At 39.9% G+C, this 27,346-nt stretch overlaps 1 protein-coding gene across 1 annotated transcript in view; it reads left to right on the top strand.

The window, feature by feature from the left end:
* The window catches only part of LOC149211076 (uncharacterized), a 140,139-nt gene that overhangs the window by 71,529 nt on the left and 41,264 nt on the right, over positions 1–27,346 (top strand). The window contains exons 5-7 of the mRNA XM_089396895.1: positions 13,038–13,123; positions 13,265–13,324; positions 13,692–13,773. Coding sequence (XP_089253021.1) covers positions 13,038–13,123; positions 13,265–13,324; positions 13,692–13,773 — 228 coding nt within the window. The remainder of the gene's footprint in view (positions 1–13,037; positions 13,124–13,264; positions 13,325–13,691; positions 13,774–27,346) is intronic.

Genomic DNA, 27,346 nt, shown 5'->3' on the forward strand with positions numbered 1-27,346 from the left:
CACCCGATTGGTCCATGAGTTCTATTTAAAGCGCATGGAGGGTCATTGTTCGGGTAATCCGTGCATGAGAGAAGCTTATGTAAATTTTCATTTTTTGATTAATAAATTGTCTGTACCCACGTTGGGACAGGCCGTGGACTGTTTCCCTCCTTGCACTCTGAGGGTTTTAACCACGTCAAAAATACTGGTGTATTGATTTGAGATCTGGTTGTGAGCGGTGTCCTTTTGGTATTCTTTCTGAGGAACTTACCCTGTAAATTCCTACATGGTATCAGAGCTATTTGAGGGCCGCGTCCGTTGGTGATCCAAATCTGAAGCCGGTAGAACTGCATGCGGCTGTCGTTTCCTAGATCTGCTGTTTCTGACTGCTTTCGGGCCGAGAGGACTGCTCTGTTGCGTTCGGAGCATCTGTTTCAGTGAGGAACCCCTTTCGTTTCACGCGAAAAGGTTTCCGGTAGCCCTAGCTGCGTCATTTTTCAGATCGGGAGGTATACAGTGTTTTTTTGCAGTTTACTGTCATTTTCTCTCTGCTTATTTCGGTTTCGGTTTATTTAGCCTTTTTTTTTCCCGGATCTATACCTTTCATTTCTGCGTATGCTCTTTGCCCTGCGACTCTGTGCGATCTGGGCAAATCAGAAACAGAAAGAAAGGATTTTTCTCATGCGTATGCTCTTTTCCCTGCACCTTAGTGTGATCTTGGAAAATCAGAAACATTGAGAAAAATATTTAGTTTTTCGGTTAAAAGCTAACTTTGAGATTTTTTTTTAAATTCTAGTTTTTTGGCTAAAGCTAACTTTGAGCCGTAAGGTTCGTTTTTCTTTGCATATTCGTGTTGGGTTTTGTGTTTTGTGTTTTGTAGGGGAAAAGAGCCTTCCCAAGGCAAGCACGCAAATCGAGGCCCCCCCCCCGCCCCCTCTCTCTCTCTCTCTCTCAAATATTTTGTATAGATCAATTGGTTCAAAGACTTTTTAAGAGAGTAGAGGTCTTGGGTTCAAGTCTCCATTTTGTGGGGGCGGATTTTTTTCATTCTCGCACATTCGCGCACTTTGCCGGCAACGTCAACAATTTTTTTTCAAAAAGCCATAACTTCTTCATTTGGAAGCCTTTTTCAGAGCCGTTTTTTTTAAAACCGCCTATTTTTTCGAGATCTATCCATTGGACCACTTACTTTCAGCATCTTCAGCTTCAGTTTTTTTTCAAAAAATGGAAAGTCCATGCCAAGTCATTCTTGACAGCACTAACTACTTCCAATGGGTAGCCTACATGGGAGATTTACTTAGAAGTAAAGGTCTCTTCAGAATAGCCACAGACCAAGAGAAGAAACCCAAAGATGAAGACAAGGCCGAAAAATGGGAAAATAGACAAGATCAAGCACGTGGTTTGATAGGAATGTCTGTTTCTCCTGATCTTAGATTCCACATTGCAGAAATTGAAACTCCTCATGAAGCATTAGAAAAACTTGCTAAAGTTTTTGGGATTAAAAATGAAATTAGAGCCCATCAACTTGAGAATGAGTTGCTTACTTTGGATCCTAATAATTTTTCTTGCATTGAAGATTTCTTGTCCAAATTCAAGACCCTTAGATATCTCTTGGAAGGTGTTAAAGTTAAGAAAGAAGATGGTAACCTTATTTATTCCATCCTTACTAAGTTGGGACAAGCCTACTCTGTATTTGTTTCCACTTTCCATTCTACAAGGGAAGCTTTCATTTGTCAAGGCAAAGACTACAAACCCCCTTCCTTTGACTCCTTTTGTGATTCCTTAATAAGAGAACAAGAAAAACTCTTACACCTTGGTCTTCTTAATCTTGGAAACTCTTCCTCGAAAGCGTTAGCCGCCCAGCAGCAACCAAATTCAAAGAATCCTAAGAAGTCTTATCCTCAAAGGAATGGTCCTAAACCAACTCAGCCTCAAGATGAAAGATCATTTCAGCAAAATGACAAGACCAATAAAAACAAATGGAAGAGGACTGACAGACATTGTAACTTTTGTAATCGAGATGGCCACTTAGAATCTAAATGCTTTAAGAAGATGGAAGCCTTGGAAGCCGCAATGAAGAAACATAACATCCATGTGGAGCCTACTTCAACTTCAACTTTCGGAATGGCACTTTCTGCATGTCGTTGTCAATCATCTCAGTCTGGTTATGCTTTAAATGTATCTTCTTCTTCTTCTCATTCTCATGAGTGGCTCATTGATTCTGGAGCCTCTTATCACATGGCCAAAAACCAAGCCATGTTTTCTTCTTTAAAAGATTGTAACACCAAAAATATATATGTTGGTGATGATAGATCTCTTAGTGTTGTAGGGACTGGAACTGTTCATCTAGACAATGGTCAGTTTAATGATGTATTATGTGTTCCAACCTTATCCTCCAACCTTCTATCTGTCTATCAGATAACTCATTCAGGTGAAGGCAAAATTGTTGAATTTTCACCTCATGATGTTGTAATCAAGGATCTAAAAGATCCTAAACAGATTCTAGCTACTGGTCTTGCTGATGATTCCACAAGGTTGTATAAGTTTCACAACTTTGGGTCATCAAATCTTCCCTCAGCATTTGTTGCTCATAATGATGAAGTGAGCAAACTTTGGCATGAGCGATTTGGTCACTTAAACTATCGCTCCCTTCAGCATCTATGTAAAGAAAATATGGTGACAGGTCTTCCTATGATATCTTGCAGAGATGGTGTTTGTTCCGGATGTGTACTCGGAAAACATCATCGGGACAGTTTTGACAAACGTGCCTCTTGGCACGCCTCAGCCCCTTTACAGCTTGTGCACAGTGATTTATGTGGTCCTCTTCCTGTTGCTTCATTCTCTGGTTGCAAGTACTTCTTAACCTTCATTGATGATTTCTCCAGACGCACTTGGGTATACTTCTTAAAACTCAAGAGCGAAGTATTTAACACTTTTTTGGCCTTCAAAGCCTTTGTTGAAAAACAATCTGGACATCAAATTCTTAAGCTACGAACTGATAATGGTGGAGAATATGTTAAAAACACATTCATCAACTTTTGCACTGAAAATGGAATTCAAATGCAACATACTGTTCCATACACTCCACAACAAAATGGTGTAGCTGAAAGGAAAAATCGCACCTTAAAGGAAATGGCTAATTGTATGCTGCAATCTAAAGGACTCAGTCTTAGTTTTTGGGCCGAAGCAATTAATTGTGCAAATTATATAATCAATCGCACTCCTACTAAGGTTCTAGAGAATATCACTCGAGAAGAAGCTTGGAGTTCCATTAAACCAGATGTAAGTCACTTTCGTGTGTTTGGAAGTGAAGCATGGGCCCATATTCCAGATGAAAAGCATAAAGCTTTAGAACCTAAGAGTGAGAAATGCACTTTTGTTGGATATTCTGAAGATGTAAAAGGTTACAGACTTATTCCATTTAAGTCCAAAAATGTTATCATTAGAAGAGATGTAAAATTTGATGAAAATAAATCGGCCTGCGAGCCTAGTCCGGCGGATGTGCCACCTCTTCCTATCTCTTCTACTTTTGAAAACATTTCTTCTTCAGATGATGAAAGTGAGGATGACAATCCTCCCCCACCTTCTCAGGATCCTCAACTTCCAAGATGGGTCCGTGCTACTCGAGATGCAGCAGGTGATCTTGCCGGTGATCCTACAGATCAGCGACGTACACGTTCTCAGTTTGAAAGAGCCTCTTCTTTACTGGCTCAAGCTCCAGTAAATCATGATCCTGACACTTTTGCAGAAGCTTCAGGCCATCCACATTGGGAAGCAGCTATGAATGAAGAATATCAGTCATTGATGACAAATGATACATGGGATCTTGTTCCTCTACCAACGGGACGAAAACTTGTAAGATGTAAATGGGTTTACAGAACCAAGTATGGACCAGATGGCAAAATTGATAAACATAAAGCTCGTCTTGTTGCTAAGGGCTTTTCACAGGTTGAAGGAATTGACTACACTGAAACCTTCGCCCCTGTTGCCAAAATGAACTCTATCCGCCTTGTTCTTTCCCTTGCTGCCTCTTTAAAATGGGAAGTCCATCAAATGGATGTTAAATCTGCCTTCTTGCATGGGGACTTGCAGGAAGAAATCTATATGGAACAACCCATTGGCTTCATACAAACAGACTCAAGCCTTGTGTGTCGACTTAAGAAATCCCTTTATGGTCTCAAGCAGGCTCCTCGGGCTTGGTATGCCAAAATGGATAGCTTTCTTTTAGAATCTGGCTTTTCTAGGTGTCATTCTGACAATACTGTCTACACCAAGAAAGTGGGTGACTCTCTTATTGTTAGGATATTCCGACACATAGGATATAGTTAAGTTCAACTTGGTCTAGTATAGAGTTAGGTTAGAGTTAGGTAAAGTGTGTTTCTTTACCGTTGTACATTTTGTAACTTACAATCCGACGGTCACGATATGTAGTGATCCGACGGTTCACTCTCACCTCGGTATTACCGACACTTGATCCGTGGCTTGACACCCGATTGGTCCATGAGTTCTATTTAAAGCGCATGGAGGGTCATTGTTCGGGTAATCCGTGCATGAGAGAAGCTTATGTAAATTTTCATTCTTTGATTAATAAATTGTCTGTACCCACGTTGGGACAGGCCGTGGACTGTTTCCCTCCTTGCACTCTGAGGGTTTTAACCACGTCAAAAATACTGGTGTATTGATTTGAGATCTGGTTGTGAGCGGTGTCCTTTTGGTATTCTTCTGTGGAACTTACCCTGTAAATTCCTACATGGTATCAGAGCTATTTGAGGGCCGCGTCCGTTGGTGATCCAAATCTGAAGCCGGTAGAACTGCATGCGGCTGTCGTTTCCTAGATCTGCTGTTTCTGACTGCTTTCGGGCCGAGAGGACTGCTCTGTTGCATTCGGAGCATCTGTTTCAGTGAGGAACCCCTTTCGTTTCACGCGAAAAGGTTTCCGGTAGCCCTAGCTGCGTCATTTTTCAGATCGGGAGGTATACAGTGTTTTTTTTGCAGTTTACTGTCATTTTCTCTCTGCTTATTTCGGTTTCGGTTTATTTAGCCTTTTTTTTTCCCGGATCTATACCTTTCATTTCTGCGTATGCTCTTTGCCCTGCGACTCTGTGCGATCTGGGCAAATCAGAAACAGAAAGAAAGGATTTTTCTCATGCGTATGCTCTTTTCCCTGCACCTTAGTGTGATCTCGGAAAATCAGAAACATTGAGAAAAATATTTAGTTTTTCGGCTAAAAGCTAACTTTGAGATTTTTTTTAAAATTTCTAGTTTTTTGGCTAAAGCTAACTTCGAGCCGTAAGGTTCGTTTTTCTTTGGATATTCGTGTTGGGTTTTGTGTTTTGTGTTTTGTAGGGAAAAGAGTCTTCCCAAGGCAAGCACGCAAATCGAGGCCCCCCCCCCCCCCCCCCTCTCTCTCTCTCTCTCTCTCTCTCTCTCTCTCAAATCTTTTGTATAGATCAATTGGTTCAAAGACCTTTTAAGAGAGTAGAGGTCTTGGGTTCAAGTCTCCATTTTGTGGGGGCGGATTTTTTCATTCCCGCACATTCGCGCACTTTGCCGGCAACGTCAACAATTTTTTTTCAAAAAGCCATAACTTCTTCATCCGGAAGCCTTTTTCAGAGCCGTTTTTTTTAAAACCGCCTATTTTTTCGAGATCTATCCATTGGACCACTTACTTTCAGCATCTTCAGCTTCAGTTGTTTTTCAAAAATGGAAAGTCCATGCCAAGTCATTCTTGACAGCACTAACTACTTCCAATGGGTAGCCTACATGGGAGATTTACTTAGAAGTAAAGGTCTCTTCAGAATAGCCACAGACCAAGAGAAGAAACCCAAAGATGAAGACAAGGCCGAAAAATGGGAAAATCGACAAGATCAAGCACGTGGTTTGATAGGAATGTCTGTTTCTCCTGATCTTAGATTCCACATTGCAGAAATTGAAACTCCTCATGAAGCATTAGAAAAACTTGCTAAAGTTTTTGGGATTAAAAATGAAATTAGAGCCCATCAACTTGAAAATGAGCTGCTTACTTTGGATCCTAATAATTTTTCTTGCATTGAAGATTTCTTGTCCAAATTCAAGACCCTTAGATATCTCTTGGAAGGTGTTAAAGTTAAGAAAGATGATGGTAACCTTATTTATTCCATCCTTACTAAGTTGGGCCAGCCTACTCTGTATTTGTTTCCACTTTCCATTCTACCAGGGAAGCTTTCATTTGTCAAGGCAAAGACTACAAGCCCCCTTCCTTTGACTCCTTTTGTGATTCCTTAATAAGAGAACAAGAAAAACTCTTACACCTTGGTCTTCTTAATCTTGGAAACTCTTCCACAAAAGCGTTAGCCGCCCAGCAGCAACCAAATTCAAAGAATCCTAAGAAGTCTTATCCTCAAAGGAATGGTCCTAAACCAACTCAGCCTCAAGATGAAAGATCATTTCAGCAAAATGATAAGACCAATAAAAACAAATGGAAGAAGACTGATAGACATTGTAACTTTTGTAATCGAGATGGCCACTTAGAATCTAAATGCTTTAAGAAGATGGAAGCCTTGGAAGCCGCAATGAAGAAACATAACATCCATCTGGAGCCTACTTCAACTTCAACTTCCGGAACGGCATTTTCTGCATGTCATCGTCAATCATCTCAGTCTGGTTATGCATTAAATGTATCTTCTTCTTCTTCTCATTCTCATGAGTGGCTCATTGATTCTGGAGCCTCTTGTCACATGGCCAAAAACCAAGCCATGTTTTCTTCTTTAAATGATTGTAACACCAAAAATATATATGTTGGTGATGATAGATCTCTTAATGTTGTAGGGACTGGAACTGTTCATCTAGACAATGGTCAGTTCAATGATGTATTATGTGTTCCAAACTTATCCTGCAACCTTCTATCTGTCTATCAGATAACTCATTCAGGTGAAGGTAAAATTGTTGAATTTTCACCTCATGATGTTGTAATCAAGGATCTAAAAGATCCTAAACAGATTCTAGCTACTGGTCTTGCTGATGATTCCAAAAGGTTGTATAAGTTTCACAACTTTGGGTCATCCCATCTTCCCTCAGTATTTGTTGCTCATAATGATGAAGTGAGCAAACTTTGGCATGAGCGGTTTGGTCACTTAAACTATCGCTCCCTTCAGCATCTATGTAAAGAAAATATGGTGACAGGTCTTCCTATGGTATCTTGCAAAGATGGTGTTTGTTCCGGATGTGTACTCGGAAAACATCATCGGGACAGTTTTGACAAACGTGCCTCTTGGCACGCCTCAGCCCCTTTACAGCTTGTGCACAGTGATTTATGTGGTCCTCTTCCTGTTGCTTCATTCTCTGGCTGCAAGTACTTCTTAACTTTCATTGATGATTTCTCCAGACGCACTTGGGTATACTTCTTAAAACTCAAGAGCGAAGTATTTACCACCTTTTTGGCCTTCAAAGCATTTGTTGAAAAACAATCTGGACATCAAATTCTTAAGCTAAGAACTGATAATGGTGGAGAATATGTTAAAAATGCATTCATCAACTTTTGCACCGAAAATGGAATTCAAATGCAACATACTGTTCCATACACTCCACAACAAAATGGTGTAGCTGAAAGGAAAAATCGCACCTTAAAGGAAATGGCTAATTGTATGCTGCAATCTAAAGGACTCAGTCTTAGTTTTTGGGCCGAAGCAATTAATTGTGCAAATTATATAATCAATCGCACTCCTACTAAGGTTCTAGAGAATATCACTCCAGAAGAAGCTTGGAGTTCCATTAAACCAGATGTAAGTCACTTTCGTGTGTTTGGAAGTGAAGCATGGGCCCATATTCCAGATGAAAAGCATAAAGCTTTAGAACCTAAGAGTGAGAAATGTACTTTTGTTGGATATTCTGAAGATGTAAAAGGTTATAGACTTATTCCATTTAAGTCCAAAAATGTTATCATTAGAAGAGATGTAAAATTTGATGAAAATAAATCGGCCTGCGAGCCTAGTCCGGCGGATGTGCCACCTCTTCCTATCTCTTCTATCTTTGAAAACATTTCTTCTTCTGATGATGAAAGCGAGGATGATAATCCTTCCCCACCTTCTCAGGATCCTCAACTTCCAAGATGGGTCCGTGCTACTCGGGATGCAGCAGGTGATCTTGCCGGTGATCCTACAGATCAGCGACGTACACGTTCTCAGTTTGAAAGAGCCTCTTCTTTACTGGCTCAAGCTCCAGTAAATCATGATCCTGACACTTTTGCAGAAGCTTCAGGCCATCCACATTGGGAAGCAGCTATGAATGAAGAATATCATTCATTGATGACAAATGATACATGGGATCTTGTTCCTCTACCAAAGGGACGCAAACTTGTTAGATGCAAATGGGTTTACAGAACCAAGTATGGACCAGATGGGAAAGTTGATAAACATAAAGCTCGTCTAGTTGCTAAGGGCTTTTCACAGGTTGAAGGCATTGACTACACTGAAACCTTCTCTCCAGTTGCCAAAATGAACTCTATCCGCCTTGTTCTTTCCCTTGCTGCCTCTTTAAAATGGGAAGTCCATCAAATGGATGTTAAATCTGCCTTCTTGCATGGGGACTTGCAGGAAGAAATCTATATGGAACAACCCATTGGCTTCATACAAACAGACTCCAGCCTTGTTTGTCGACTTAAGAAATCCCTTTATGGCCTCAAGCAAGCTCCTCGGGCTTGGTATGCCAAAATGGATAGCTTTCTTTTAGAATCTGGCTTTTCTAGGTGTCATTCTGACAATACTGTCTACACCAAGAAAGTGGGCAACTCTCTTATCATCCTTGTTCTTTATGTTGATGATCTTATTCTTACTGGTAGTGATCCCAACCTTATAAACCATGTGAAGTCCAGCCTTAAAAAGAAATTTGAAATGACAGACTTAGGACACTTACACTATTTTCTCGGTCTTCAAGTCTTGCAATCCCAAGAGGGTATTTTCCTTTCCCAGTCCAAGTATGCTTGTGATATTCTTCGTCATTTTCACATGGAAGACTGTAAGCCAGCCCCTTCTCCCTTTCAGTCTGGAGTCAAACTTTCAGTCTCTTGTACTTCTCCTGAAGTTGATGCTACCTTATACCGTCAACTTGTCGGAAAACTCTTGTATTTAACCCATACTCGTCCTGATCTTTCCTTTGTTGTTGGCCTTGTTGCTCGTTTTATGCAAAACCCCCGTGAAAGTCATTGGAAAGCAGCTAAAAGAATACTTCGTTATGTTCGAGGTACAGTACAGTTTGGGATTCATTACAGTGCCAAAGCAGCTCCTCTGTTAGTTGGTTTCACTGATTCTGATTGGGCTGGTGACCTTGATGATCGGAAGTCTACTGCCGGTTATGTCTTCACTCTTGGTTCAGGACCTATTACATGGGCTTGTAAGAAACAGGCTGCCATTTCTCTTTCGTCAGCAGAAGCAGAGTATCGTGGTGCCGTGGAAGCTAGTAAGGAAGCCTTGTGGCTTCGTCAGATCCTATCAGAGTTTGGCTTTGAGCAGCAGCATCCAACCACACTTTGGTGTGATAATCAAAGTGCCATTCAGCTATGCAAAGATCCAGTCCAGCATCAGCGCAGCAAACACATTGAACTACACATGCACTTCATCAGAAAGCTCATTCATGACCATGTTCTTGAAGTGCAATATTGTCCAACAGATGATCAGGTTGCAGACATCTTCACAAAGGCTCTCACAGAGGCGAAGTTCACTAAACTTCGATATATGCTTGGAGTTCAGGAAGTTGTCACTAAGGGGGGATAGGCTCTAGTGCCTCCTTCCTTCTCCTATTGTGTCATATTTGTAAATCCTTCAATCCTATCCCAAGTTGTTCTTAAGGGGGGATGTTAGGATATTCCGACACATAGGATATAGTTAAGTTCAACTTGGTCTAGTATAGAGTTAGGTAAAGTGTGTTTCTTTACCGTTGTACATTTTGTAACTTACAATCCGACGGTCACGATATGTAGTGATCCGACGGTTCACTCTCACCTCGGTATTACCGACACTTGATCCGTGGCTTGACACCCGATTGGTCCATGAGTTCTATTTAAAGCGCATGGAGGGTCATTGTTCGGGTAATCCGTGCATGAGAGAAGCTTATGTAAATTTTCATTCTTTGATTAATAAATTGTCTGTACCCACGTTGGGACAGGCCGTGGACTGTTTCCCTCCTTGCACTCTGAGGGTTTTAACCACGTCAAAAATACTGGTGTATTGATTTGAGATCTGGTTGTGAGCGGTGTCCTTTTGGTATTCTTCTGTGGAACTTACCCTGTAAATTCCTACACTTATCATCCTTGTTCTTTATGTTGATGATCTTATCCTTACTGGTAGTGATCCCAACCTTATAAACCATGTGAAGTCTATCCTTAAAAAGAAATTTGAAATGACAGACTTAGGACACTTACACTATTTTCTCGGTCTTCAAGTCTTGCAATCCAAGGAGGGTATTTCCCTTTCCCAGTCCAAGTATGCTTGTGATATTCTTCGTCATTTTCACATGGAAGACTGTAAGCCAGCCCCTTCTCCCTTTCAGTCTGGAGTCAAACTTTCAGTCTCTTGTTCTTCTCCTGAAGTTGATGCTACCTTATACCGTCAACTTGTCGGAAAACTCTTGTATTTAACCCATACTCGTCCTGATCTTTCCTTTGCTGTTGGCCTTGTTGCTCGTTTTATGCAAAACCCCCGTGAAAGTCATTGGAAAGCAGCTAAAAGAATACTTCGTTATGTTCGAGGTACAGTACAGTTTGGGATTCATTACAGTGCCAAAGCAACTCCTCTGTTAGTTGGTTTCACTGATTCTGATTGGGCTGGTGACCTTGATGATCGGAAGTCTACTGCCGGTTATGTCTTCACTCTTGGTTCAGGACCTATTACATGGGCTTGTAAGAAACAGGCTGCCATTTCTCTTTCGTCAGCAGAAGCAGAGTATCGTGGTGCCGTGGAAGCTAGTAAGGAAGCCTTGTGGCTTCGTCAGATCCTATCAGAATTTGGCTTTGAGCAGCAGCATCCAACCACACTTTGGTGTGATAATCAAAGTGCCATTCAGCTATGCAAAGATCCAGTCCAGCATCAGCGCAGCAAACACATTGAACTACACATGCACTTCATCAGAAAGCTCATTCATGACCATGTTCTTGAAGTGCAATATTGTCCAATGGATGATCAGGTTGCAGACATCTTCACAAAGGCTCTCACAGAGGCGAAGTTCACTAAACTTCGATATATGCTTGGAGTTCAGGAAGTTGTCACTAAGGGGGGATAGGCTCTAGTGCCTCCTTCCTTCTCCTATTGTGTCATATTTGTAAATCCTTCAATCCTATCCCAAGTTGTTCTTAAGGGGGGATGTTAGGATATTCCGACACATAGGATATAGTTAAGTTCAACTTGGTCTAGCATAGAGTTAGGTTAGAGTTAGGTAAAGTGTGTTTCTTTACCGTTGTACATTTTGTAACTTACAATCTGACGGTCACGATATGTAGTGATCCGACGGTTCACTCTCACCTCGGTATTACCGACACTTGATCCGTGGCTTGACACCCGATTGGTCCATGAGTTCTATTTAAAGCGCATGGAGGGTCATTGTTCGGGTAATCCGTGCATGAGAGAAGCTTATGTAAATTTTCATTTTTTGATTAATAAATTGTCTGTACCCACGTTGGGACAGGCCGTGGACTGTTTCCCTCCTTGCACTCTGAGGGTTTTAACCACGTCAAAAATACTGGTGTATTGATTTGAGATCTGGTTGTGAGCGGTGTCCTTTTGGTATTCTTTCTGAGGAACTTACCCTGTAAATTCCTACACTGCTGTCCCACAATTAGTGACATAGCCATTCCATGTTAGCTTGCTGTCCCATCATAGTATGCTGCTGTCCCATCAATGTCATTGCTGTCCCATCATAGTATGCTGCTGTCTCAATTGCTATTGCAGCACCATGTCTTGCTGCTGTCCCAATTATTAGCATTGCTGTCCTGGGCATGTTTGAGTCCTCAAACTCTCATGCTATCCCTATTTTGAGGGTCACCTACAACCCACCTTTTCAGCTGTATTAAGCCTGCATCTAGGGCATTGTAGGTTAGCGTTAGAGCTCCCTTTAGATGGCATTAGGGCTGCCTTTAGACAATGTTTAGGCTGCCCTTTAGATTGCGTTTAGGGCTTCTCTTAGATTGCTTCTAGGGCTGCCTTTTGGACAGCGTTTAGGGTTGCTCTTATACTGCGTCTAGGGCTGCCTTTTGGACAATGTTAGGGCCTCTCTTAGACTACATCTAGGGCTGCCATTGGGACAGCGTTAGGGCCTCTCTTAGCTGTGATAAGATTCCTCCAAGACTGTGGCTAGGGCATGCTTCTTTGACAACGTTTTTGACTTCTTCTTTGACAACGTCTAGGGCTAGGGCATCTCCTTTAGGGCAGCTCCCTTAGTCTTCTTTCCTCCAACGTCTAGGGCTTCCACTCCTAGATTTCCCTTCCACTAAAACCCAAGACAAGTGGAGAGAAATCAAGATAGAAGTGTGTGTGAGAAATGACTCTCAAGTCATCTCCTTTTATACTAAAACGTTGAGCACTTGTGGGGTTTATTTGGTTGCTGGCCGACCTTGACAAATTGTCTTATAACACAAATAAATTCATATCTCCATGAATACTTATCGGAATCGGATGATCTTTAGATCAATCCTACACCTCTCGATGAGAGGGATCCAAGAAAAATATCAGCTGCCATAAATAAGATGACCCACATGGAGTTTGTCCCTAGTTGCCAATTTAACAGTTACTCATGTAACTACCTTAAACAATGTAGGTTGACATCGAGACATGACAATAATTTTTTACTAGGACTCCTAACACGATATCCTTTATATAGCATGACTTTATTACCTTTAACATTATATAGGAGCCTTACAGTCCAACAGTTTGGAGTTTTTAAGGGTCTTGTAGAAGTAGGTTTCATAGGCTGTCTAATTTTTTCTGCATTTGGACAATGTTAGGAACTGACTTATTAATATTCATAATTGTATAGATTTAGTTAAGCTTTTATTAGCATACTGGACTGATTCTCTGAGTTTACTGTACTTTCAGCAAATTCACAAAAGGAAGGTTGCTATAGCTAAAGCACAGGGAAATTTATCAGGAGCTGTGGATCTTCTTAATAAATACCTGGAGATGTAAGTAAAGCTAATACACTCTCTTGTAACAACTTAAAACTTAAAAAATTGCTTCTGTTACTTTTGTAAAATGGCATAGCTTTTCAATATTAGGTAGTTGGGAAAGTCTAAAATTGATGGATGACGGGGCTGTAATTGTAGATTCATGGCAGATTATGATGCATGGAGGGAACTTGCAGACTTGTACATTTCTCTTCAAATGTAAGTCCACATCTTTGACATCACTGTTTTACGTTGCCACATTCTAATCCTGACTGCTATGCATTTTTGCTTAAGATCTTTTCAAAATTATAAATTGAAAACACAAAAACTGCTGTATTTAACATTCATTACAAGATTGTGTTGTGAAGCAGGCCTGTTAGCCTTCTGGTAGAAGGCTTATGTTCCACTTCCACAAAATGTCATATCTATATTATAGTACCATGCCAGACTAACAATCAGGATAGCAATTAGTAGAACTTTCTTTAGATAATGCTAGGCCCTTGTTAATATTTTAATAAATCAAGCAACATGGTAAGGTTTACATCTTACAGAACTTGATGAGCTGATAGGGGGTTTCTATTTGCAGGTATAAGCAGGCAGCTTTTTGTTTTGAAGAGCTAATACTTGCTCAACCATCAAATCCATTCTTTCACTTATCATATGCTGAGGTACGTGTTTCACTGGTAATTTGTGATAGCATTTTCTGAAAGAAATTTAATTTTCTAATCCATGAAGAAGGAAATTGGAAATATTAAAGCTTAAGCACATTGCAAGGCAAAATGTTGTAGAAATTGTAGATGAATATATACAAGACCTGTTAAGCAAGCATATGTACTTTATTGATTGACAATCTTAAAAAGGCATCCAGTCTGCTTTAAGGTAGCCAATCTCCTTAAATAGCTACATAGTCACTGAAGATCTGAGTATGAGAGACAGGTTCAGTCCTGACTCCTCCATGATATATCCATCAGCCTCCTTGCATCCAACTAAATTATCAAAATGCCAACATACTGATTAAGTATTCCTTCTGGGGGCAAACATAAATATGGAATTGTGTCCAGGCATCATTTCTTTGAATAAAGCACGTATGAGGACTAAGGGTATATTAGAAATCTGGAGCACTTGAGAGAGTATCCTACTGCACAATATGATAAGCAGCAGTTTTCAGACTGTTCTTGGATATGTCAAATCTCATTTAATTGTGGATACCATATATGACATTCCATGTCTATGCCACTAAAGTTAGAATTAATAATGATTATTTTCATTAATTCATATTGAAGACATCGAATGTAAATGCAGAAAGAGCAATTAATAGCAGAGAAAGTAATATAAAAGATAAGTTGTGTATCACTGTGGACAAGTAGGAAGTAGGCTTTGTACAGTTACATGTCCAGGGAAGAGCAAGATTAATGTCTATTTATATATTATAATTTTCTTGGAGCAGGCAACAATTGCATCTGCAACTTACAATTAATATGTTTATATATTTTATTAGAAAAGCTGAATGATGATTACAATGGAGTGAGGTCCTGTCTTAAATACAACCTAGGTGCCTTTACATGAGTCGACATGATCTTTGATCGTGCCCCTTAATTTAAACAGTAATTTAAGTTAATTTTATACATAACATTGCCTTCCTCTGGAAAGAATGCTTTGTCCTCAAAGCATAGGTAACTCACGGTGTTGTTGATGGAATGCTTTGGTTTCCTAAGATGCTTCTTCTTCTGGTGGGTCATTCCACTTAATTGGGTATTCTTTGATTATTCGTGATCACAACTTCTTTTCCTTGGCGGTGATGATTCCTTCTGGTTCTAAAATGATCTTCCCTTCGTCTTCTAATGTCGGAAGCGCTGTTTGTGCCACTTGGTGTTTGCCAAGTGCTTTTTTAAGGCAAGATACATGGAAGACATTGTGAACACAACTCTTATCTGGAAGGTTTAAGCTGTAGGCTACTTGGCTGATCTTTTTGTTAATCTGGTATGGTCCATAGGACTTTGGTGCCAATTTGTTTTTTCCTTTCTGTTTTAAGGACAATTGCGTGCAGGGCTAAAGTTTAACAAATACCCATTCTCCAGCGCCAAGGGTTAGCTAAGTTGGTTGAGTTCTCGTTGCTAAGTACCTTGCCAGTTGGGAGGTCACGAGGCCAAATCTCCTTGATGCCCTTGGGGTTAGGCCCTGCTTGTTTGGCCGACGGGTAGATCCCTTTGGGTTGATCTGCCTGAATTTTCCCGTGGATGTAGTGACCACCTAGTGTACGTGAGCCACCTTAAGAAAAAACAAGTACCCATTCTCCAACTTCAAATTCCCTCTCTATTCTGTTTTGGTCTGCCTGCGTATACGATTTCTTGCAATATTTAGATTTTCGTTTAGTTCCTGGAAGACCTTTTTGGTTTCTTGTAACTGATCTTTAACTGTTGGAAGTTTTGTCTTGATAATGGCAAAATCCTTTCATTTAGGAGGCTCATAACTATATAGAGCTTGAAAAAGGGTCATTTTCGCTGAAGTGTGATAAGTGGAATTGTATCAACATTCGACTAGCTGTAACCATTGAGCCCACTCATTTGTCTGTCTGTTGCATAACAACGAAGGTAAGATTCTAAACATTTATTGACAACTTTTGTGACTGTTTGTTTGAGGATGGTATGATGAACCCATGTTGAGGTATGTTTCGATATGTTTGAAAAAGTCCTTCCAAAAATTCCTCTTAGATTTGGCTTCTCTATCGCTAACAATGACCTTGGGAAAACCATGTAGTTTTTAGACATTCTTGCAAAATATCTCAGCGATTTGTTTTGCTGAGTCTGATTTCTTCATTCCTATGAAGAGTGCATACTTGGTGAGTCTGTCAACTACTACGAGAATTTTGTCTTTTCCATTTGAATGGGGTAATCCTTCGATAAAGTCCTTGATATTTATTTCCATTTTTGGTTTGGAATATTTAAGGGATGGAGCAGTTCGAGAGTCATGATCTCATTTTTATTTCTCTCGCATTGATCACACTTTGCTACATATTTTTGAATATCATTATTCATTCCTTTCCAAAAAGATGATTAACGTGCATTAGAGTAGGTTTTAAAGAAACCTACATGTCCTATTGACAATGAATCATGGGACTCCTTGAGAACTGTGGACTTAAATTTGGAATTTGGGCTTAGGTAAATTCTTCCTTTATACCACAAAATATCGTTTTTCCATTCGAATTTTGAATTATGAGGAGGATTATTGATTATAGCACATGCTTTTGGATCTTTTGCATATTCACTTCGAATATCATTAAGCCATTATGGAACTACAACCGAAATTGCAAGTATTGACGACTATTCATCTTTCCGAGACTTAGCATCTGCTACTACATTGTGTTTCTGTTCCTTATGTATTATATCTTTGTCAAAGGCAACAATCTTTTCTATCCATTTTTTCTGTTTTGTAGAAAGTGTTCTATCCTGGAGAAGGTGTTGAAGACTATTATGGTCTGTTCGTATTAAAAACTTACTTCCCAAAAGATATTGTCTCCACTTTGTGAGTACATGCATAATGGTGAGCATTTCTTTGTTGTATGTAGACTTTAGAATTTCTCGCTTGTTGAACTTCCTGCTTTCAAATGCTATTGGATGGCCATCTTGCATCAACACTGCTCCTATTCCAAAACCTGAAGCGTCACATTCAATTACAAAGGGTTTTGAAAAGTCTGGAGTTGCTAATACAAGTGCATTGGACATAATTTCTTTTAAATCTTCCAAACACTTTTCTGCTTTATCACACCATCGAAATGAGTTCTTCTTTAGAAGGTTTGTTAAGGGTGTGGTTATATGAACATATTTTCGAATAAAGCTTTGATAGTATCTAGTCAACCCTAAGAATCCTCTCAATTTGGTGATGTTAGTAGGTTTGGGCCATTCTTTTATAGCCTTGATCTTATTAGGATCTACTTTTACTCCTTCCTTGGATATTATGTGTCCGAGGTACTCTACCTCTTCCTTTCCAAAGGTGCACCTAGACATCTTTGCATAAAAATAATGTTCTTCTAATATAGCGAGAACTTGCTCGAGATGTTGTAGATGCTCCTTCCATGTTTTACTATAGATTAGAATATCATCAAAGAACATTAACACAAACTTCCTTAGGTATCTCGACGAAATACCTCATTCATGGTAGTCTGGAAGGTTGCTGTAGCATTAGTTAATCCGAAGGGCATGACCTAAATTCTTAATGACCTTTATGTGTTCGAGAGGCAGTCTTTGATATGTCCTCTAGCCTTATTTTGATTTGGTAGTATCTTGATCTCAAGTCCAATTTTGAAAAGTATTGGGCTTCATGAAGTTCATCTCGCATTTTGTCTATTAAGGGAATTAAAAACTTGTTCTTAATCATTATTGTGTTCAAGCCTCGATAATTTATGCATAGTCTAAATTATCCATCCTTCTTTCGGACTAGAACCACCGGAGCAACGTAAGGGCTTCTACCTTTTGTGATGATACCACACTTTAAAATATATTGGACTAATATTTCGATTTTAGTTTTTTGATGATGTGGATACCTATATGGCTTGATATTGACAGTAGTTGACCCTGATTTGACTATGATTATGTACTCAATTTCTCTTTCAGTGGGCATCTTCAATGTAAGATCTTGGAACACCTTTCTGTGTTTTTGAATCAGTTCCTGAACTTCAGGTGGTAGTTCTTGAACTTCAAGTGGTTCTTCGCTAACCAATTTCGAAGCCAACATTTCCATTTGATGACACTGCACTACATACATTGGTGCTCCTTTTCAGATCAGCTTCATCATCTAGTAGGATGATACAATTTGGTTTTGAGGAGGTTGGCTGAGTAAGTGCCTAGGGTTTGTAGCCATTGGATTCCTAGGATCACATTACTCCTCCCAACGATAATGTGTAGAATGGGGATTCTAGATTGTTGTCTTGAATCTGCAATTTGATCTTATGTTATTTTCCTACTACTTTTTCGATTTTCTTTCCATCAACTTGTAGGAATTTACAGGGTAAGTTCCTCAGAAAGAATACCAAAAGGACACCGCTCACAACCAGATCTCAAATCAATACACCAGTATTTTTGACGTGGTTAAAACCCTCAGAGTGCAAGGAGGGAAACAGTCCACGGCCTGTCCCAACGTGGGTACAGACAATTTATTAATCAAAGAATGAAAATTTACATAAGCTTCTCTCATGCACGGATTACCCGAACAATGACCCTCCATGCGCTTTAAATAGAACTCATGGACCAATCGGGTGTCAAGCCACGGATCAAGTGTCGATAATACCGAGGTGAGAGTGAACCGTCGGATCACTACATATCGTGACCGTCGGATTGTAAGTTACAAAATGTACAACGGTAAAGAAACACACTTTACCTAACTCTAACCTAACTCTATGCTAGACCAAGTTGAACTTAACTATATCCTATGTGTCGGAATATCCTAACATCCCCCCTTAAGAACAACTTGGGATAGGATTGAAGGATTTACAAATATGACACAATAGGAGAAGGAAGGAGGCACTAGAGCCTATCCCCCCTTAGTGACAACTTCCTGAACTCCAAGCATATATCGAAGTTTAGTGAACTTCGCCTCTGTGAGAGCCTTTGTGAAGATGTCTGCAACCTGATCATCTGTTGGACAATATTGCACTTCAAGAACATGGTCATGAATGAGCTTTCTGATGAAGTGCATGTGTAGTTCAATGTGTTTGCTGCGCTGATGCTGGACTGGATCTTTGCATAGCTGAATGGCACTTTGATTATCACACCAAAGTGTGGTTGGATGCTGCTGCTCAAAGCCAAATTCTGATAGGATCTGACGAAGCCACAAGGCTTCCTTACTAGCTTCCACGGCACCACGATACTCTGCTTCTGCTGACGAAAGAGAAATGGCAGCCTGTTTCTTACAAGCCCATGTAATAGGTCCTGAACCAAGAGTGAAGACATAACCGGCAGTAGACTTCCGATCATCAAGGTCACCAGCCCAATCAGAATCAGTGAAACCAACTAACAGAGGAGCTGCTTTGGCACTGTAATGAATCCCAAACTGTACTGTACCTCGAACATAACGAAGTATTCTTTTAGCTGCTTTCCAATGACTTTCACGGGGGTTTTGCATAAAACGAGCAACAAGGCCAACAGCAAAGGAAAGATCAGGACGAGTATGGGTTAAATACAAGAGTTTTCCGACAAGTTGACGGTATAAGGTAGCATCAACTTCAGGAGAAGTACAAGAGACTGAAAGTTTGACTCCAGACTGAAAGGGAGAAGGGGCTGGCTTACAGTCTTCCATGTGAAAATGACGAAGAATATCACAAGCATACTTGGACTGGGAAAGGAAAATACCTTCTTGGGATTGCAAGACTTGAAGACCGAGAAAATAGTGTAAGTGTCCTAAGTCTGTCATTTCAAATTTCTTTTTAAGGCTGGACTTCACATGGTTTATAAGGTTGGGATCACTACCAGTAAGAATAAGATCATCAACATAAAGAACAAGGATGATAAGAGAGTTGCCCACTTTCTTGGTGTAGACAGTATTGTCAGAATGACACCTAGAAAAGCCAGATTCTAAAAGAAAGCTATCCATTTTGGCATACCAAGCCCGAGGAGCTTGCTTGAGGCCATAAAGGGATTTCTTAAGTCGACAAACGAGGCTGGAGTCTGTTTGTATGAAGCCAATGGGTTGTTCCATATAGATTTCTTCCTGCAAGTCCCCATGCAAGAAGGCAGATTTAACATCCATTTGATGGACTTCCCATTTTAAAGAGGCAGCAAGGGAAAGAACAAGGCGGATAGAGTTCATTTTGGCAACTGGGGAGAAGGTTTCAGTGTAGTCAATGCCTTCAACCTGTGAAAAGCCCTTAGCAACTAGACGAGCTTTATGTTTATCAACTTTCCCATCTGGTCCATACTTGGTTCTGTAAACCCATTTGCATCTAACAAGTTTGCGTCCCTTTGGTAGAGGAACAAGATCCCATGTATCATTTGTCATCAATGAATGATATTCTTCATTCATAGCTGCTTCCCAATGTGGATGGCCTGAAGCTTCTGCAAAAGTGTCAGGATCATGATTTACTGGAGCTTGAGCCAGTAAAGAAGAGGCTCTTTCAAACTGAGAACGTGTACGTCGCTGATCTGTAGGATCACCGGCAAGATCACCTGCTGCATCCCGAGTAGCACGGACCCATCTTGGAAGTTGAGGATCCTGAGAAGGTGGGGGAGGATTATCATCCTCGCTTTCATCATCAGAAGAAGAAATGTTTTCAAAGATAGAAGAGATAGGAAGAGGTGGCACATCCGCCGGACTAGGCTCGCAGGCCGATTTATTTTCATCAAATTTTACATCTCTTCTAATGATAACATTTTTGGACTTAAATGGAATAAGTCTATAACCTTTTACATCTTCAGAATATCCAACAAAAGTACATTTCTCACTCTTAGGTTCTAAAGCTTTATGCTTTTCATCTGGAATATGGGCCCATGCTTCACTTCCAAACACACGAAAGTGACTTACATCTGGTTTAATGGAACTCCAAGCTTCTTCTGGAGTGATATTCTCTAGAACCTTAGTAGGAGTGCGATTGATTATATAATTTGCACAATTAATTGCTTCGGCCCAAAAACTAAGACTGAGTCCTTTAGATTGCAGCATACAATTAGCCATTTCCTTTAAGGTGCGATTTTTCCTTTCAGCTACACCATTTTGTTGTGGAGTGTATGGAACAGTATGTTGCATTTGAATTCCATTTTCGGTGCAAAAGTTGATGAATGCGTTTTTAACATATTCTCCACCATTATCAGTTCTTAGCTTAAGAATTTGATGTCCAGATTGTTTTTCAACAAATGCTTTGAAGGCCAAAAAAGTGCTAAATACTTCGCTCTTGAGTTTTAAGAAGTATACCCAAGTGCGTCTAGAGAAATCATCAATGAAAGTTAAGAAGTACTTGCAGCCAGAGAATGAAGCAACAGGAAGAGGACCACATAAATCACTGTGCACAAGCTGTAAAGGGGCTGAGGCGTGCCAAGAGGCACGTTTGTCAAAACTGTCCCGATGATGTTTTCCGAGTACACATCCGGAACAAACACCATCTTTGCAAGATACCATAGGAAGACCTGTCACCATATTTTCTTTACATAGATGCTGAAGGGAGCGATAGTTTAAGTGACCAAACCGCTCATGCCAAAGTTTGCTCACTTCATCATTATGAGCAACAAATACTGAGGGAAGATGGGATGACCCAAAGTTGTGAAACTTATACAACCTTTTGGAATCATCAGCAAGACCAGTAGCTAGAATCTGTTTAGGATCTTTTAGATCCTTGATTACAACATCATGAGGTGAAAATTCAACAATTTTACCTTCACCTGAATGAGTTATCTGATAGACAGATAGAAGGTTGCAGGATAAGTTTGGAACACATAATACATCATTGAACTGACCATTGTCTAGATGAACAGTTCCAGTCCCTACAACATTAAGAGATCTATCATCACCAACATATATATTTTTGGTGTTACAATCATTTAAAGAAGAAAACATGGCTTGGTTTTTGGCCATGTGACAAGAGGCTCCAGAATCAATGAGCCACTCATGAGAATGAGAAGAAGAAGAAGATACATTTAATGCATAACCAGACTGAGATGATTGACGATGACATGCAGAAAGTGCCGTTCCGGAAGTTGAAGTAGGCTCCAGATGGATGTTATGTTTCTTCATTGCGGCTTCCAAGGCTTCCATCTTCTTAAAGCATTTAGATTCTAAGTGGCCATCTCGATTACAAAAGTTACAATGTCTGTCAGTCCTTCCATTTGTTTTTATTGGTCTTGTCATTTTGCTGAAATGATCTTTCATCTTGAGGCTGAGTTGGTTTAGGACCATTCCTTTGAGGATAAGACTTCTTAGGATTCTTTGAATTTGGTTGCTGCTGGGCGGCTAACGCTTTCGAGGAAGAGTTTCCAAGATTAAGAAGACCAAGGTGTAAGAGTTTTTCTTGTTCTCTTATTAAGGAATCACAAAAGGAGTCAAAGGAAGGGGGTTTGTAGTCTTTGCCTTGACAAATGAAAGCTTCCCTTGTAGAATGGAAAGTGGAAACAAATACAGAGTAGGCTGGTCCCAACTTAGTAAGGATGGAATAAATAAGGTTACCATCTTCTTTCTTAACTTTAACACCTTCCAAGAGATATCTAAGGGTCTTGAATTTGGACAAGAAATCTTCAATGCAAGAAAAATTATTAGGATCCAAAGTAAGCAACTCATTCTCAAGTTGATGGGCTCTAATTTCATTTTTAATCCCAAAAACTTTAGCAAGTTTTTCTAATGCTTCATGAGGAGTTTCAATTTCTGCAATGTGGAATCTAAGATCAGGAGAAACAGACATTCCTATCAAACCACGTGCTTGATCTTGTCTATTTTCCCATTTTTCGGCCTTGTCTTCATCTTTGGGTTTCTTCTCTTGGTCTGTGGCTATTCTGAAGAGACCTTTACTTCTAAGTAAATCTCCCATGTAGGCTACCCATTGGAAGTAGTTAGTGCTGTCAAGAATGACTTGGCATGGACTTTCCATTTTTTTGAAAAAAACCTGAAGCTGAAGATGCTGAAAGTAAGTGGTCCAATGGATAGATCTCGAAAAAATAGGCGGTTTTAAAAAAAACGGCTCTGAAAAAGGCTTCCGGATGAAGAAGTTATGGCTTTTTAAAAAAAATTGTTGACGTTGCCGGCAAAGTGCGCGAATGTGCGGGAATGAAAAAATCCGCCCCCACAAAATGGAGACTTGAACCCAAGACCTCTACTCTCTTAAAAAGTCTTTGAACCAATTGATCTATACAAAATATTTGAGAGAGAGAGAGAGAGAGAGAGAGAGAGAGGGGGGGGGGCCTCGATTTGCGTGCTTGCCTTGGGAAGGCTCTTTTCCCTACAAAACACAAAACACAAAACCCAACACGAATATGCAAAGAAAAACGAACCTTACGGCTCAAAGTTAGCTTTAGCCAAAAAACTAGAATTTTAAAAAAAAATCTCAAAGTTAGCTTTTAACCGAAAAACTAAATATTTTTCTCAATGTTTCTGATTTTCCAAGATCACACTAAGGTGCAGGGAAAAGAGCATACGCATGAGAAAAATCTTTTCTTTCTGTTTCTGATTTGCCCAGATCGCACAGAGTCGCAGGGCAAAGAGCATACGCAGAAATGAAAGGTCCGGGGAAAAAAAAGGCTAAATAAACCGAAACCGAAATAAGCAGAGAGAAAATGACAGTAAACTGCAAAAAAAAACACTGTATACCTCCCGATCTGAAAAATGACGCAGCTAGGGCTACCGGAAACCTTTTCGCGTGAAACGAAAGGGGTTCCTCACTGAAACAGATGCTCCGAACGCAACAGAGCAGTCCTCTCGGCCCGAAAGCAGTCAGAAACAACAGATCTAGGAAACGACAGCTGCATGCAGTTCTACCGGCTTCAGATTTGGATCACCAACGGACGCGGCCCTCAAATAGCTCTGATACCATGTAGGAATTTACAGGGTAAGTTCCTCAGAAAGAATACCAAAAGGACACCGCTCACAACCAGATCTCAAATCAATACACCAGTATTTTTGACGTGGTTAAAACCCTCAGAGTGCAAGGAGGGAAACAGTCCACGACCTGTCCCAACGTGGGTACAGACAATTTATTAATCAAAGAATGAAAATTTACATAAGCTTCTCTCATGCACGGATTACCCGAACAATGACCCTCCATGCGCTTTAAATAGAACTCATGGACCAATCGGGTGTCAAGCCACGGATCAAGTGTCGATAATACCGAGGTGAGAGTGAACCGTCGGATCACTACATATCGTGACCGTCGGATTGTAAGTTACAATATGTACAACGGTAAAGAAACACACTTGACCTAACTCTAACCTAACTCTATGCTAGACCAAGTTGAACTTAACTATATCCTATGTGTCGGAATATCCTAACACAACTGCCATCACTTTCATATTGGGCATTGGATATATGAAGAAGTTAAGCCTTTTTGCAATATTTGAGTCCAAAAAGTTCGGAGTGCCACCGATATGTATTAGAACCATTGTGTTGTTTTTTTAATGCCCTTTTAACTTTAATGTCTGGGGCTGAGATATTCCTGTCATGGTTGATAATGATACTTGCGAAATATTTTCGCTGTCTGATTTTGGGGAAAATTGTGGAGAATCTTCAACTTCTTCTGTGTCTGATTCTTCACTATCTGAATCATTGGTTGCGTCACATGTATATAGGTTCTTGGTCTCTTTTCCTTTAAGACATTTATTTTTAGAATCCCATTTTTGGCCACATTGTTTATGTTGAAATATGGTAGCTTCGGGATCAATTTCCATTGTTGCCTCAAACAAAATTCAAAGAAAAATATTAAGAATGGAATTTGAATTTAAATTTACCTCCAAATTATTTATGTTGGCCAAATTCAAAGGATCGCACCCATTCGCTCTTAGATTCAACTATATATTTGTCAAGGCTCCTACATCGACATCGTATGAAAAAGATCGATCTGAGGTTTGTTTGCTATAAAAGGTTCATTCTTTTTTTTTTATCGCAGAGGTTCAATACTCATCGCAGGAGGTTCGATGCATATCATTCATTGCAGAGGTTCAATACTCATCACAGGAGGTTCGATGCATATCATTCATCGCAGAGGATCAACTGATAGTTGCAGAGGGTTTGCTTATGGGTCAATTCCTTCTGTTCCTCATCCTTGGCTTCACTTTCTTGCATCGTGTTAACTCGCAGGCTTGACATTATTCTATTTCTCAGTTTTACATCACATGGACGTTGACTTTCGCTCATATGGCATCGCACAAATCTCTCTAATTCCTTGTATAAGCTCTTGGTACAATTGTAAACGCACAGGTCTCTCTTGCTCTATATAAATTGTAATCGCAGAGGACTCTTATCTATGGTTTTGCAATAGCATATGGCATCCCTAGTAACGTATTTGCATCACTGTAAGATTTCAGATCATGATAATAAGTATGGTTTCAGATCATGGTATTAGGTTTGGTATGAATGTCATCTCTGCAGTATATTTGATCCTCATGGCATTAGTCCCATTACTCTGTTCTCTCACAACTGTCATAAGTATGTTATTATGGCATTGTATACATATATATTGAGGCAGACTAGTATTGTCACGAGTATGAGCACTATCTATATCTATATATATATCTATAGATATATATGGGGCAGAATTGCATTAGTATTATACATCACAGAGTTTTTTTTTAAGCTGTGGTTCACGATCACTGAGTGGTCGCTACATCCACGGGAAATATCGGGGCAGTTCCACCCGAAGGGATCTGCCGGTCGGCCAATCTTAACAGGCCTAACCCCGAGGGTGTCGAGGAGATTTGACCCCGTGACCTCCCAACTGGGAAAGTACTTTTAACAACGGGAACTCGACCAATTGAGCTATCCCTTGGGGCTTTATACATCACAGAGTTGCATTGATGCAATGGTGAATATAGCAGGCCCATATTGGTGAGGCATAATTTATATTTGTAGACCCCTTGACACCTAAAACCCTGAAGAGAAACCCTAATGACAGTATGGCAGTATTGTATGTATGGCACTCTATGTTAACAGTATGTGAATGGTAACATTGACATCTCAGTTTTATTTAGGAAAAATATAATGTTTGGTATGTCGAGCGGTATAAGTACTGATATGGCATTACAGTAATATGACATCATGGTTATGTTGGCATCACAGTTATGTTGGGTATTGCAGTTAGCTCTACAGTTTAGCACTACAGTTGGCACCACTTGGTATTTCAGTTGCATCACTTCAGTTGAATCATTAAACTTAACACTACACTTGTGTATGATAGCATTTGATATTCCCTGGCATCTTCAAGTGATATGCAGAAACCCTATTATTGATGTTAATATCGTATGGAAAATCTGGTGATAAGACTTGTCCACAAACGAAGTTGTGAACAAGTCATAGTCATGGATGGTCTGTTGACATTTGTACATTGTACCTCTTTGATTGAACTTTCGATGACAATCTAATAGAAGAAGAAGATGTGAATTCTGGGTTTTCCCCCTTGTTGGGCTTTTCCCTGGTCTCCGACCAATCCTGGTGTCTCTTTATGCGCATGCTTTTCTTTTGATGCTCCTTTTTCTGTTTCACTGCATTACTAATGTTATTGTTCTTTCTACATAATATTGTTCTTTCTACATAATTGCTAATAATCTTTTGATTTAATGAGGTGATTGCGTATATAAATGCTGGAAGGTTTGTAAAGGCAATTATCTAAAGCAAAGAACAATATAGCTCTAAGAAGTTTAATAGTTTTCACTTACCCTCTTTCATTCTTTGCATTTCCAAATTAGTTTTTATTCCTTCATGTAGCTGTGGTGGAACATACTTTGTATTCTCCACGTTAGAAGTTTCGGAAAATCTTCGTCTCAAATATACTCTTTCAATTTTTGGCGGTTGCATTCTTTTGAGCGACTTTTCCTTTCTGTCTTGCTTCTTCTATAGAGGCGATGTCATGAAGCTTAAGCTCATCTTGGAGATGTGTTTCAAGTCCTGTGATGTATGATTGAATAAGACAAGTTTTTGATAACCCAAGTAGTCGTGTAGCCTAAGTTTCCCATTCTCTAGTATAGTCGTCCACATCTCCTTTTTGTTGTAGGTTGGTGAGTGTCGTGAAGAACTTTTCTTCTTTGACACCTTGGAACCTCTTAAAGAATGCATTTATGAATTTCCTCCAATTGATAGCATGTGTTGTTTTGTTCGACCACATATACCAATTATATGCTTGGCCTTCCATTTGCATGGATGCATGCTTGATTCTTTCATCGTCATTGTCAATACTGTAAATCTCGAAATATTCTTCTACTTTATTGAACCATGCAACACTGTATTTCTTGTTACCGTCAAATTTGGAAATTTCAAGTTTTGCTCTTCATTGATATGTAGCAATCGGTGGAGCGAAGAAGGGGTATTGGGTCGAGAGTTGCATAGTTTGAAAATTCGTGTTACTATGTTGTGGATTGGGAGTGGTAGAACTCTTCCATGGGGATGCTTTTTGGAGAAGGGTGGTGAGTCGATCTGTTGATGGTGGACAACATGAGTGGTAGAACTGCGAGCTATACAACCACCAACCGAGGATGAACTGCTTTGATACCAAATGGAGCACATAACAATTGTTTTTGCAGCTTACAATTAATATGTTTATATATTTTATTAGAAAAGCTGAATGAT

Source organism: Pinus tabuliformis, chromosome 1_2 (assembly GCF_031772625.1).
Source record: "Pinus tabuliformis cultivar Carrire ecotype Pingquan chromosome 1_2, CPIR1, whole genome shotgun sequence".
In the NCBI taxonomy this organism is placed as follows: Eukaryota; Viridiplantae; Streptophyta; class Pinopsida; order Pinales; family Pinaceae; genus Pinus; species Pinus tabuliformis.